The sequence below is a fragment of the Herpailurus yagouaroundi genome, unplaced genomic scaffold (assembly GCF_014898765.1).
Source record: "Herpailurus yagouaroundi ecotype Mexico unplaced genomic scaffold, PumYag 198, whole genome shotgun sequence".
Classification (NCBI taxonomy): Eukaryota; Metazoa; Chordata; class Mammalia; order Carnivora; family Felidae; genus Herpailurus; species Herpailurus yagouaroundi.
In genome coordinates, this window is record NW_024412429.1 from 1,843,142 (window position 1) to 1,856,953 (window position 13,812).

The following is a 13,812-nucleotide window of genomic DNA, read 5'->3' on the forward strand; positions in this document are numbered from 1 at the left end:
GGGGGGGGGGGGCAGTGCTTGCCGCTTGGCACAGGAAGACACGGGGGTCTGTCCAAGACTGCGCGGTGTCCCCGAAGCACATCACCCAGGAAACCGCACAGAGGTCGGGGGAGGGGGAGGGGCAAGGCAGCAGGCACGTCGGTGGAAAGAAGGGCCGGCTCTGGCCACACCGGCCTCCCGCGTGCCCGGCTGCTGGGCTGCAGGTTTTAATTGAGGTCAAGGGTCCTGACCAGGCAGCAAGCAAAACACAGCCCTGCGTGGTCACGCGGAGCCTCCCAGCTGCCCTTTCCTTTCCTTGGCCGGCTCTTCCCTGCCCTTTCGGGCACCAGGAGCCCCCGCCCGCCCTGCCCCCGCGCCCTGCAGATGTCCTGTGCTTTCCAAAGTGCTGACCTCCCCGTTCCAGAGTTGTTAACCACAAGTACTTTCCACGTGGTTCCAGAAAGTTCTCGGCAGCTCTGGGCCCTAGCAGTGCGGTAGCCGGGGCTCTGGACAAGCCTCTTTGCTTTCTGTGCCTCTGTTTCCCTACTCATAAAATGAGCAAGCGAGGCTGTCCCGGGCCCACAGGAGCTGTGAGGACCCCCACGGGGGCAGGGTGACGCTCTGCGGGTGACACAGAGCACGCGCGAGCCGGGCGGTGGGGCACAGGTGAGGGGTGGCCAGCCCCTAACTCAGCGGTGTGACCTCTGAACTCAGTGCTCAGCCCTCACGTGGCTCCTCATGACCATAAGCAAACCAGCCCAGTAAGGGGCCAGGGGAGGCGTGGGAAAGGGCGGCCGGTGTGGCCAGGCGTGCAGGGTGCCGGCAGCCCAGGGTCCTCTGCCACCGAGGCCGTGCATTCCCCCCGCGTGTGCCCGCGACGTGCCTGCCGGGCGGGGTCACGGCCGTGGCGGCGCGTGCACTCCTGCCCCCTGTCGAGTGATCGGTGGGTCTGCTGGGACTTTAGAACCTGTTATGTACGTTGACGCTTTACTGGGTTATGACTTGAATACCAGAAAATGCATTCGTTTGAAGCGAACGACGTAACGCGTGTTACTTGATCCCAGAGCTGTGCCACCGCCACCACCTAGGCGTGCGGCGTCCCCATCACACGGGAGGGAGACCGCGTGCCCGTGTGCGGAGCTCCCGCCCGGGTGGCCGCAGGCCTACTGGCCGCTCCGTGGGTGCTGCCTGTTCGCGGAGCCCCACAGAGTGCGGCCTCCGGGCAGCAGGGTATGCCTGACGCCCACATACCAGCACCCTGCTCCCTGGCATCGCTGAACGGTGCGCCCGCTCCGCTTGTGAAGCACGTACTGGAGGGACTCACCTTTCCGGAGCTTTGTTTTCAGAACATGGTCAGTGGACCCCCCTTGTGCCAGAGGACGGAAGCCAGTCTCCAGCACGGGGAGACCTAGGCAGAGACCAACGCCGAGTGTGGCCTGCGAGGGGCCGGCAGGGCCGCCAGGAGGGAGGGTCCAGGGTGGAGGGGAGCTGCCTCCTCCCCTGCGCTCCCCGCCCCCGCCCCTCCGCCATGCGAGTGTCTGGGAGACAGTTAAGTGTTTAGAAGCGGGTTTATTTTGGGGACTTGCCACACGTGTTTTCCAAAGGAGGACAGCGGGGGGACAGTGGGAGGGGGCTGAGGACCCAGCAGCGTATCCAGGAAATGACCTCCCACGCCTTGATGACGTCACGCAGCCTCCACCGGGAGGGAGCCGTGGGAGGCAGGTGGGCGGGGGCTTTCCATCTCGGTGAGAACCCCGTAGTCCCGTCTATTGGCAGGGACACGGGGCTGCTTTTCCTCTCCCTTTTTTTCCTCACTAGGGGTGTTTAAAGCGCATCTGCCAATGTCCCGTAAAACATGGCCAGCCCCTCACAACAGGTGGGGGCAACGTCACCCTCACTGTACGGGGGAGAAAGCTGAGGCCCGGTGCGCCACGGCTCTGAGCGCCCGCTGCGCGGGATGCTGACACCGGCTCTCAGCCCTCCCTCCCCCCCGCCGCCACCGCCTCCGCGTCCCAGGCCTGCTGCTGCCCGGGCCGTGTGCGCACGTGTGCACGTGTGAGCTTTGCGGAGTCCTGTCGTGCGCCCCGACGCTCCTGGAAAGGAGCAGCTCCAGCGTTCTTCGTCGCCACGCGGCCCTGGTGACCGTGAGGCAGGGGGTCACAGGCCACCGGAAGGCAGTGAATATCATGAAATCGACCATCTGTTCACGGGGGCTACTTGCCTTTTAAAAATTGTCAAATTGCGGGGCGTCTGGGTGGCTCAGTCGGCTGAGTGCCTGATTTCCGCTCAGGTCATGATCTCACGGTTCCTGGGTTCGAGCCCCGAGTCGGGCTCTGTGCTGACAGCTCGGAGCCTGGAGCCTGCTTGGGATTCTGTCTCCCTTCCTCTGCCCCTCCCTCCCTCGTGTTTGGTCTCACTCTGTCTCTCGAAAATAAATAAACATTAAAAAATTTTTTAATTAAAATTGTTAACTTGCCTCCTGAAAGGACATACGTGTGTCCGATGATGAATAGCTTTGCATCCGATCTGGAGAGAGCTCAGGCAGCGGCCACTCAGATTCGCACGGAGCCCCCAGGGCCCCAGCCTGGGCGAAGGGGCCCAGACCACCAGCACCTATAGGGCGAGGGCAGATGGGGCGCAGCAGGAACCGCGTTCCCGGGACCCCTGGCCGCCCCAGTAACAGCAGCGCCTCCTGCTGGCCGATTCTGCAGAACAAGGGCACCTGGAGACTTTGATCCCAGCCTGAGCCCAGCCGGGTCTTCCCACAGGGGCAGGGTTTACAGGCAGTGGCTTCCCCGCCCTCACCTATCACAGGTGTCACTCACCTTGGGGCAGGCGACCCTGGGCCAGGAGCCGGCACAGAACTAACACCAGCGTCTGCCGCTAAAGGGGACGAGTGGGATCTGTTTAGGGAACAGTGATCATTCAATCCCTCCGCAGGAGGGGGCCACAGGGGACCTGGGCATGCGCCCCATCCCCCGACCCCGGTCCCCGAGGTGCCTTTCTGGGCTGGGGGTGCTCGGCGGGCTCTGCGCTCTCTCTCCCTCCAGCTCCTGCAGGAACCTGCGCAGTGATCCTCCTCCTGGCTTTCGTGTTGTCGTGGGCTTTTACGAGACATCTCTTCTGGTCCCTGGAAAGGAGGGGGCCGTGCTGGCTGGGGCCGAGGGGAGCTGTGAGGTGGTCCCTGGGGGAGGAGAGGCAGCTGGAGGCCGGGGAGGGGAGGGCGGGCCCGCCTGACACTGTTTATTTGCATTCCAATCTACCTGCACAGCTATTTATGAGCCTGGACCTTGTCCCGGCCCAGCCAGTGGCTGGATTTCTGGCCCCGCTCGGCTTCCACTCATTTCCCAGCCAGGAGTTAGCAAGGTGCCCGGTCCCCAGAAAACCTGAATCCGGGTGAGTCTGGGCTGTCACGTTCCCCACCCGTGGCCAGGTGGCTGGGGAGGGCCCCACAGGTGGCGGTGACACCTGGCTGGTGCACAGGCGCTCCGAAGCTCAGCCCCTCCCCGCCGGCTGCGCCCCTGACCAGTCCTTCCCCGCAGGAGGCCGTGGAGGGGGCCGGGTCCTCCTGAGAGCCTGGTGCAGCCACCAGAGCCCCTAAGACGGCGGGATGACCACGGAACCCAGGGACGTCCTGGTGCAGCTGCCCACGCGGGAGCAGCTGCGGCTGGTTGTGGGGGTGAGGAGGGGGAAGGGGTGACTGCGGGGGCGAGTGCGGGGAAGGGTAGGGGGTGGGGCGACCGCGGGGGCGACCGTGGGGGTGAGCAGAGGTGGGGTGATCGTGGAGGTGGGCAGAGACACTGCCACAGGTCCCGTCTCCCAACAAAGGGATGCTGTTGACCAGAAGTGGCATTTTGTGGCACATTCCATCCAAACGCCAAAGCTTCGCGGTGTTCGAAACACGCGCACAGTTCAGGCATCTCCTCGGTTTCGGTCGAGTCCTCTGGGCCCTTCTCCCTTTGATTCTCCACCGGCCACTTTCAGCTCCTGGGGTGGCCCCGGCTTCCATAGAAATCTCCGAGGCCCCGACTGGCCTGAGTCTTCAGGGCGATGACGCTCCTGTGCCCTTCCTCCTCGAAGTCCACACCCTCCCCCAGGGACGCCTGCTGCTCTGCGAGGCCGCTGTCCACCTGCCCCCGGGGAGTCCCGGGGAGGCGCCGCGGGGCTGCCTGCCTCCCCTCTGAGTGCCAGCCCCCCCAGGCCGCGCCTCGCCTCTACCCACCCCCTACTCGGGCCCCTTCCCCGAGGAAGGCTGGTTACACAACCCGTCGGTTCAGCAATTTGTTCCCAACGCCCACGCGCGGCTGGTAGCACTTGTGGACAGTGTGGCCCGCGGAGGCCCCGAACCCTGACCTGGTGCCACCCGCCAGCCGGGGGCGCCCCGAGACCACGGGACTTCCGTCTCAAATGCAAAGACGCGCTGGGGCATCTCTGGGGGCTGCCATCAAGCAAAGGCGCGAGTTCAGAAGTGCTTGTTACAGAGCTGGTGGCTCTTCCACAGACCCCATCAGAGGGTCCAGTCGTTTAAGAGCCAGACAGATAACCAGGAGGCTACCTCCTTCCGGAGGACCCACACGGCCCTGTGCAGTCATGGCCCCCTCACCAAGCTGTCCCTGCCCGGGCCACCGGTCACCCCAGGGAGGGCGGTCCCCAGGGGGTGGTTTTCGTGGCGTCCCGCGGTCACAGAAGTGTCAGCCACCGTCTGGTCTCCCCGCAGACTGAGTCCTGCTCTGCCCTCCCTCCCTGGCGAGGCCCCGTCCCTCAGTGGGAGAATCAGGAGGTCAGGGTCCGGATTCCATGGGGCTTCTCCAGGCGAGAAGAGGCGGGGCGGGCCAGGGGTGCCGGTCTCCGTCGCTGCGCATCAGCCGTTGGGGCCGTGGGGACAGTCGTGGAGCAAACATGAGTGGGGGCCCGCTGGGCGGACAGAGGGGTGGGCCCGTCGTGGTGCCACGCTGGCGCCTTGGAGCCTCCCGGGCTCTGATGCGAACTGCTCTCTCGGCCCTTGCTGGTGGGTCGTTAGCAGGACAGGTCAGGTCCGGTTGGGGAATGGTAGTCCTCTCCAGTTTTTACCAACTAGGTGAAAAGTGAGATGATAAGTTCTCCTAGTCGAGGCGGCCTCTGGTGTCCAGATTACTGTCACCCTCTGCCCTCAGCTGCCTCCACCCCTCCCCGTTCTGTACTAGAAGCCCCCACGCGGAGCACCCGCGGGGGGCTTACGCACACCGTCCCACTTAACCCTTGAGCGGAGGGTCCCTGGTGGATACAGCCAGCATGTCCTTCCTGGGGACACCGAGGGACATCGGAGCAGGAACCTCCGTCCCCTTTGTCCGTCCCCTTTCGCGTTCCGGGTGGGTTGAGAGGGGCAGGAAAACCCCTGGAAAGTTAGCCAGCCCCGGAGAGGGGGTTTGCGTTTTCAGGGGAAGTGTGTCCATGAAAATGTGGCACCAGCACCAGGTGGGACTGGCTGGCGGAGAGGGGCTGTACCTCCGAGGACTGGTCGGGGTCGGGGGTGGCGGGGGGAGGGGGGTGGAATGCTCTTACAGGCAGGACGGCTGCCTGGCTGGCTGGCGATGGCGTAGTTCAAGTCCCCCGGGAATTACCTGCTCAGGGACACGCTTCCGTGTTTAAGTCAATGCCAATTGGCGTTAACGACAGACTCTCTCTAAGCCTCGGTTTACCCGTCTGGTGGGGAGAAGCTGGAGCCGATCAGAAGGTCTTCCGGGGGTCCCTGCCTCCTTCGAGACGCCTCAGGCCCCAGGAGGGGCAGCAGGAGGACTTGGGTGGGGAGAGGCGGGTGGGGCGGGCCTGGGCTGTGGCCCCGACACAGGGAGCCCGGACCGCGGCTTTCGCCTGTTTCCTTGGCTTCGCTGTAGGGTTTTAGCAGGAGGAGGAGCGAGCGAAGAGCGAAACCCGCCGGCTGAGGTCTCAAGTCAGCCGGTGACGGGGTGACCGAGGCCGTCCGCGCAGCTTGGCACCCACACCCCGCCAGCTTACTTTCAGGGTGTGCCCACCGCGTGAGCCGTGGGGGCGGCCCCGTGTGTGGCCCCCACCTGTCTGAACATCCAGGTGGTAGAAAGTTACGGCCGCGTTACCGCCACGGCAGAGCTCAGTCCACATCTGCCACACGAAGCGGATGGGGACGAAACCAGCGGCACGGCAACTCGCCGCTAAAAAGTAGAGACTCGTCATCTGACTTGAGACGGTGTAGAGACACTTCCGGAAACCACAGAGGCTGCGCGAGCCCAGGGGCACCGCTTTCCTGGCAGACGCAATGCTGGCAAGAACCCGCGGGCGCCGTGCTGCGCACACGGGCCCGGCCCGCACCGTCCGTACGAGGACGCGTCCTCTCCCTCCGAGGGCCGTGAGCCTGGGCTGCCCGCCTCGAACCAGGATTTTCCACCCAGAGGACAGCAGAGACGCGGCTTGGCCACGAGGGCACGTGGAGCGTGTGGCGCCTCCCTCCAGCCCGGGAAGCGCGGGGGACAGAGGAGCGGCCGGAAGCCGAGACGCGAGGGGGGCCCGGGCCCCGGGCAGCGCCGTCAGCTGCTCCAGCACCGGCCCTTTCCGGGGTCCAGGGTCCAATCAACAGAGTGGAAAGAAGTTGCAAATACGAACTTGCTGGATGTCTGATGTTAAGACGGCTCCGTTTCCAGGTGAAACGAAGTGTCATTTGGATAACCCGACTTGGACAACAGATGTTACCGGAGAGAGGCGGCCCTTACCTGCGTAGACAGAAGAAGGCTCCCTGTAGGCAGGAATCCAGGCAGCTCCCCACCCCGAGAGTGGGAGCTGGGGGGCGGGGCGGTGCTCCCTGAGGTGGGGGGGGGGGGGGCTCCGCCTCGGGGCCCTGTGGGGAGGCAGAGGCGGGAAGGCCGCTGCGGGAGGCAGGGCGCCGGGGCCCTGAAGACACAAGGCTCAGACCTCACAGCCCAGCCTGCCGAGACCCGAGACTGAGACCGAGACCTCGGGGCTCACGGGGCAGGGCCCGGGACCCTGGAAACCCCCTTAGCCCCTCTGGGTCCCAAGAAGCCAGTCCCCAGGCACAACGGGCACGCCCACACCCCAGGCCCGCTTTCAGGAGTGGCCCGGGTGAGGTTGGTTGTGGGGAGGAGAAAGGCGGAGGATGGCCTGGGGCGCGCGGAGAATCCCACACCCCGTCCTTGGACAGCCCCCTGCAGCGCCCGGACCCGGAGATCAGGCTTCTGCCCTGCTGGGCGTGGGGGGACCTAGTCTTCAGCTCGGGCGGTCCCCGAGGACCCTGGGTGGCAAGCCGCGGTGGTCCTCATGCTCCCACTGGACGCCCACCCCTTTCAGGGGCCCTGAGCCTCCACCCGCGTCTTGCAGGTGCGGGCCACCTGTCGTGAGCTCTTCCAGCGGGTGTGTGATGTGACCAGCATCAAAGAAGCCCACTTCTTTGGCCTCAGCGTGGTCAGAGGTAAGTCAGCCTTGCCCGACCCCACCCAGGGGACCCGCTTGGGGCACCAGCCTCTTCTGGGAAGGCTGGGGCGGGGGGTGGTCCTCAGGGCCACGGGGACACGAGTGTTCTCATGTGCATCCAGGTCATCTGGGCGAGTGCACGCGGCTCTGAGCACACTCACATGTGTACACACTCAGGCTCGCACACTCACAAGTATACAAGGCATGCACACATATATACAAACACACACACTCATACACACTTAAATACACACCGTGCATTCTCACATACTCAGTGCAGACTCACACACATATACTCACGTGCACACTCCACGCATTTGCATACATATGCACACACACACGTGTACACACTCCACATACTCACGCATGTGTACATGTTTCACATGCACATGTACGCACGCACATGTACATATACTTGCACATGTGCACACACTCCATGTACACGTGTACACACTCACAAACATTCACACACGTGCACAACTCCGTGCACATGCACACACACATACTCACGCATGTGCACACACACATATACTCACCACATGCACACTGTATGCACACGCACATATACTCACACACATGCACACTGTATGCACACGCACGTACACTCACACACGTGCACACACTCACTTGGCCTTCTCTGGGAGAGAGGGGTGAGCAGAATCCTGGTCTACTCTTGTTCTTTCCGGAGAAAACAGTGTACAGAACCCCAGGCTAGGTCTGTTCCTCGGATTCTGCTGTCCGGGAGCCGATTGTGTCCGGGGTTCTGGAAACACTTGTCCCCGAGCAGAGCCCTGGGTCCAGAAGAAACCCTTCCTGGAGCTCTAATGGATGAAAGCCAAGAGTGGGGTGTGCTGGCAGAAGGAGGTGGGGAGCCGCCCAGCCTTGTCTTCTGCCCTGGGGTTGCCTCCGCGACCTCCCAGCTCCTGGTTTCTGCAGACCCCCGGGCTCTGTGGAGGGTCTGGGGGAGAGCAGGAGAGCCGGAGGGACTGCGCACGCGCGTGGGAGACAGCGCCGCCCGCAGGGCTCCGAAGGGCGTGGCCTCAGGTGGGGGGTGCCTGGTCACCTGTGTGCCCGAGGGAGGAAGTGGATGGTACCCCCTGCGGGCAGCTCTCGTGGCTCGGGGTGGGGGGGGCTCTCATCTCTAATTGGGGGGCTTCAGGGTTATCCGTATAGAGCACCGTTTCCCCAAGATGTGCAGATGAACGGGGGGTGGGGGAGAAAGAAGGTGTCCGTTCTGTCACGGCCAGCCCTCTGCCTGAGTTCAGGCCGTCTGCATCGAGACCACTGTGCTCTTGTTAGCGGGGGGACAGCCCCAAATTGCCCCCTCTCCTGCACCCCTGACGGCCTGAGGCAGCCCTAGGCTTCCTCCCTGCTGGTGTGGGACAAGCTGACCCCTTGAGGGTCCCTGTGGCGCTAAGGCCCTGCCTGTCCTCTTAGACAACGAGTTCATGTTCATGGATTTGGAGCAGAAGGTCAGCAAGTACTTCCCCAAGGACTGGAAGCGGCAAGTGCACAAAGTAAGTGACCGTCCCCGGACCCGAGGGCGGCCATGCACATGTCTGGTGCAGGGACACGCCGGCCCACCCGCGAGGCTGCCCGCGGTGCCCCAGAGCTGCCGCTGGCGGAGCCGGGGGGGGGGGGGGGGGGAGGGCGCGGGGCGCCCTTGAGCGCTGCAGACAGCACGCCCGGGGGTCTCCGGAGAAGTCACGGCATCGCGGAAATCAGGAAAGTGCCCGGCCGTCGCCACCTGGGCGTTAGCGGGAGCCGGGGTGACACCTGTGGGGCGCTGGCCGTGGAAACCGTCCCGCTGCCAGCTCCTGGGCGCTTTCCATCCGGCCCGCGTCTTCTCGCTGCGCTTCCCCTGCAGGGTGGGAGGCCCCGTGCGCCCTTCGTGAGCTTCCTCAGGGTGCAGTACTACGTGGAGGACGGCAGGGTCATAAGGTAACTCCGTGATGTCAGAGGAATTCTCTGGGCCCGTGAAAGCCCACCGGGTGAGCCCAGGCACGTGAGGCGCATGCAGTCAGTGTGCCGGGGACACGGTAGTCCCTGCACCTGCCGCCTGCAGGAGGGCAGGAGTGGGGGTGGGTGGTTGTGGTGAAGGTTCTAGAGAGTGGGGGTTGGGTGGTTGGGTGGAGGTTTCTGGAGAGTGGGGGTTGGGTGGTTGTATGGAAGGTTCTGGAGAGTGGGTGTTGGGTGGATGTATGGAAGGTTCTGGAGAGTGGGGGTTGGGTGGTTGTGGGGAAGGTTCTGGAAGGGCCGGGGGCAGCAGGAGGACACAGGCTGTGTCGGGACCATCCGGCAGGGCCAGATCTGGCCTCTTACCAAGGCCACCCACGCCTTCCAGCGACAAGACGGCCAGGCACCTGTACTACTGCCACCTGAAGGAGCGTGTGCTGAGGTCCGAGTGCACCCACCGCGAGGAGGCCTACTTCCTGCTGGCCGCCTACGGGCTGCAGGCCGACCTGGGCAACCACCGGGAGCTGGTCCACGTGGGGAGGTACTTCGAACCGGAAGCCTACTTTCCGCAGTGGGTAAGGCTGCGGAGCCCGGCGGAGCCATTTCCCTGCCCCCCGGGCCAGGTGCGGAGTCCCCGAGAGGGGAGGGCAGGGTGAGGGGCCGCAGGGGGCGGAGGGAAAGCGGGAAGGGCCTCACAGGCCCGCGGCCTCTTCCCCAGATCATTGCCAAGAGGGGCAGCGCCTACATCCTCAGGCACGCGCCCGCCGTGCACCGTGAGCAGCGGGGCCTCGACCCCAAGGAGGCAGTGCTGCGCTTCATCAGGGAGGCCTGCCGGCTCGAGGACGTGCCCGTCCACTTCTTCAGGCTGTACAAGGTCGACAGGGTCAAGCCCCAGCAGAACCGGGAGTCCGGGCCGCCTCGGAGATCCTCTGCCCGAGGGGCCCGGAGGAGCAGAGCCTGTGGGCAGCCAGGACGCCGACCCCAGCACAGGGCGGGCAGACGGCGTCCCCTCGGCTGGCTGGCCTGGGCCCGGGCCCGTGACCGGGGCTTAAGGGGCTCAGATATCTGGAGACATGAAAGTCTGAGGGGGTGAAGGAGGCAAGGAGGTGGCTGACAGGCCTCCGGCATCAGAGGGGAAGAGGGGCCCTGCTCATCCCTGGCGGGCCCACCCCCACCCCGGGCACAGGCTGTCGCCTTGCTGAAGTTGGCATCCTTTCAGGATAAGAAGGAGGACAGGCCTACCATCGTCCTGGGACTGACCCTCAAGGGAATGCAAGTCTATCAGGTGCTGGGGAAGAGCCCCTGGAGTGGCCACCTGCTCCCCCCTCCCTCCTCCTTCTCCCCTCCTCCCCTCCCTCCCCCCCCCCCCCGCCCCCCCCCCCCCGACCTCCCCACCCCTCCCCGTCCACCGCCCTCCCCCACCCTTCCCCTTGAACCTTTGCACTGGGTCTATCCTCTGGCCAAGCACCTCTCTGCGGTTTTGCAGGAGGCGGACCACGCTCCCAAGCTGCTCTATGACTTCCCCTGGTCCCACATCGGGAAGCTGGTGTTTCTGGTGCGTGTCTGGTGGGATCGAGGTGGGAGGGCTTCATCCTCCATGGGGAGCAGGCACAGCCTGAGACCCGGCACCCAGGGGCGTCTAGGGCTTGACCCTGTTGACCTGGCCACAGGGCATGTTTGCTGCCGGTGGCCTGGTGTTCTGATGTGGAGCAAACAAGGGGGATGAGGATCAGGTCACGGAAACTCACCGCTGCAGCCTCCAGATGCCCCCGTTCCTTGGTCCTGGCCTCCTCGGGAGGCCTCCCTGGGCCCCGCCCGGCCCTCGGGGCTGAGGCGCAGGACGGGGAGGGCCCTGGACGCAGACTTGCCGCGGACCTTTCCTCCGGACGGCGAGACTGAGGCCTGGCGTCCCGTCCTGGGACTGCTGCCCCGCACGCGGCCGTCGGGGGGCTGAGGGGAGTGTCTAGCCGTCCGCGATGTTCCGGGGCCGCCCTCTCGTGCCTGAGCGCGGGGTGCTGTGCGCCTCTGACCGCCTACCAGCACGCGGGAACGGGATCTGCAAACAGGGACGAGGGCGGCTTCCTATCTGGGGTCACGGCCCGTGTTTAACACGCTCGCTGTCACGTGGTTTTCTTGTAAGATTACATCTTGCCTCTTCCTCGCTCAGGGGAAAAGGCTGGAGATCCAGCCGGACGGGCCGCCGTCGGCGCGGAAGCTGGTGTATTACACGGGCTGCGCCTCGCGCTCCGGCCACCTGCTGCGGCTGTTCAGCGCCACCCACCTGCTGCGGCTCACGCTGCGACCCACCCTGCGGAGGCTGAAGCAGCTGGAGGAGGCGGAAGGTGCGCCCCGGCCGCGGCCGGGCACCGGGGGGCCGCCCGGGCTGCTTCTGGGCACCTTTCATTTTTCCCACTGGGGGCCGCGGCCTCTTGGCTCCTGTGTCCTCTGGAAGGGGGAGGAGGCCGATTCTGAGGATGGGGCCTGGGGACAGTTTGAATTCTGGGAAGGAATTCTCTAGGTGTGGCAGGAAGGCTGAGGGGCTGGGGGGCTCCTGGGCTCCCTGGCCGTGCACACACGAGTGTGCGTGTGTGCCCGTGCGCTTGTGAGCATGTCCGCTCGCGTGCGGGGGCTGCTTGGGGTCCCTGACACTGGGGACGGTGGGACAGCCCCGGGGAACCATTACAAAGGCACGTATCCGGAGCTTACTGGCTGTGGGTGACAAATGCCACGGGTACACAGGGCCCTGATCCCTGGGTGGCACTTCCCTCCCCCCACACTGCGTCCCCTGGGCCTCCGCGCCAGCCGGGGGCGTGGGCAGGATCCTGGGGCCACCGCTGGCACCCTGTGACTCCAGGCATGTAAGACTGCACCTGTGTCCCCTCCGAGCCCGCTCTTCCCCGCTGTGCCTCCTGTCCCCACACAGAGAAGCAGCACTATCGGGAGTCCTACGTCAGCGACACGCTGGACCTGGACCAAGACCTGGGTGACAAGGGCTCCCCGGGCTCCCCCCGCAGCGGGCGTGGTGGCCGGCAGCTCCCGGAGCACCCGTCCCTCGGCTCAGCTGACAGCGGCAGTAGCCCCCGCTTGCGAGGCATCGAGGCAGATGCTGGGCCCGCGGAGCCCTGGGGGGTGTCGGTGGACGAGCCCTGGGGCACCGAGGCCGTGCGTGGGGAGGCGCCACCCTGCAGCCCCAGCACCAGCCAGAGGAGCCACGGCACAGACGGTGGCCACGGAGGCGGGCGCGAGGGGGAGGCCCAGGACCGGGGAGACGGTGAGTGTGTGCCCGGCCAGCCCCCAGCAGGGCCAGTGTTGTGGGGCTGGAGTGACAGGCACTGACCCCCCAGCGGGGCCGGGTGCACGGGCCCATGGCTCCCATGTGGCCCCTCAGTTCCCCAGTGTGGCCTGACCCCCCAGCACCACGAGGCGGCCTTAGGGCCTGGGGTCAGAGACCGCGTGATGGGGTCCTCCCTGCGGTGTGCTGTGGAGTGGGGGTCCTTCAGCCGCCTCTGCAGCGGGTCACGAGGGGCCCTCAGGACTTTCAGGGAGCCTGACCTGACCGGTGCCCCTCGTCCGTCGTCCGGCCATCAGGGAGTGTTTCAGCCACGTTCCTCTCTAGCTTCACAAGACGAGAGGTTTCCAGGAGATCTAGGACCCGGGGTCCCCAGGGATGCCTCTGTGGCGTCCAGGGGTGTGGAGCCCTGCCTTGTCACCCCGGGAAGGTCCCATTGGCTCCACTGTCCCCTGACCGTCTGCAGCACTCTGGGCGGTGGACGTGATGGGCAATTGTGGGGACCAGCTGCAGGTCCCAGCCACCCACGACCACCCAGCGTCCCCTGGAGTCACCTGTGGACACCTAGCGTCTGGTTTGCTGTCTGTGTTTGTGTCCAGGCTTGCGGTCTGCAGCCCAGTGTGAACAATACTGCTGATCCGCGGTTTGCCCCGTAAGGGCCTGTTGTGCCTGGACAAATGCCACTGAGGAAGGATGGGCGGAGCAAGCCCGTGGGTGGGGAGGGCTGGGACCCTTCCCCGGTTTCCCTGTCCCTCAGCCAAGGACCCCCTGAGCGAGGAGGTCCACGGACAGCCTCCCACATTCAAGGGGGTTCAGACACCTCAGTAGGGAACACGCGTGACCAGGTGTGTGACTGCAGAAAACCTCTTCACTACGCTGCTGCAGATCAAGGCCACTGGATGACGGGGTGCAGGAAAGCTCCGGGTCTAAAGTCAGAGCGAGGGCCCCCAGAGGAGGAGTCAGAGTGAGGGTCCCCCCAAGGGAGGAGTCAGAGTCAGGGGCCCCCAGGGGAGGAGTCAGAGTCAGAGCCCCCCCAGGGGAGGAGTCAGAGTGAGGGTCCCCCCCAAGGGAGGAATCAGAGTCAGGGGCCCCCAGGGGAGGAGTCAGAGTCAGAGCCCCCCCAGGGGAGGAGTCAGAGTGAGGGTCCCCCC

At 65.3% G+C, this 13,812-nt stretch overlaps 1 protein-coding gene across 8 annotated transcripts; it reads left to right on the top strand.

The window, feature by feature from the left end:
• Positions 1–2,373: 2,373 nt before the first annotated feature.
• Positions 2,374–13,812, top strand: FRMD1 (FERM domain containing 1). Of its 8 annotated transcripts, none has more exons than XM_040448681.1 (11): positions 2,374–3,658; positions 3,964–6,726; positions 7,324–7,414; positions 8,854–8,933; positions 9,284–9,357; positions 9,719–9,947; positions 10,091–10,255; positions 10,592–10,657; positions 10,859–10,927; positions 11,540–11,714; positions 12,296–13,806. In XM_040448681.1, the coding sequence occupies exons 4-11, from the start codon at positions 8,865–8,867 to the stop codon at positions 12,706–12,708; spliced, it is 1,260 nt and encodes a 419-aa protein (XP_040304615.1). In that variant the 5' UTR covers positions 2,374–3,658; positions 3,964–6,726; positions 7,324–7,414; positions 8,854–8,864; the 3' UTR covers positions 12,709–13,806. The 8 variants fall into 8 exon arrangements, 7 of the variants coding, with proteins under 7 accessions (XP_040304615.1, XP_040304613.1, XP_040304612.1 ...); XM_040448679.1 differs by having other exon boundaries at positions 3,964–6,632; XM_040448678.1 differs by lacking the exon at positions 3,964–6,726 and having other exon boundaries at positions 2,374–3,375; positions 3,522–3,658.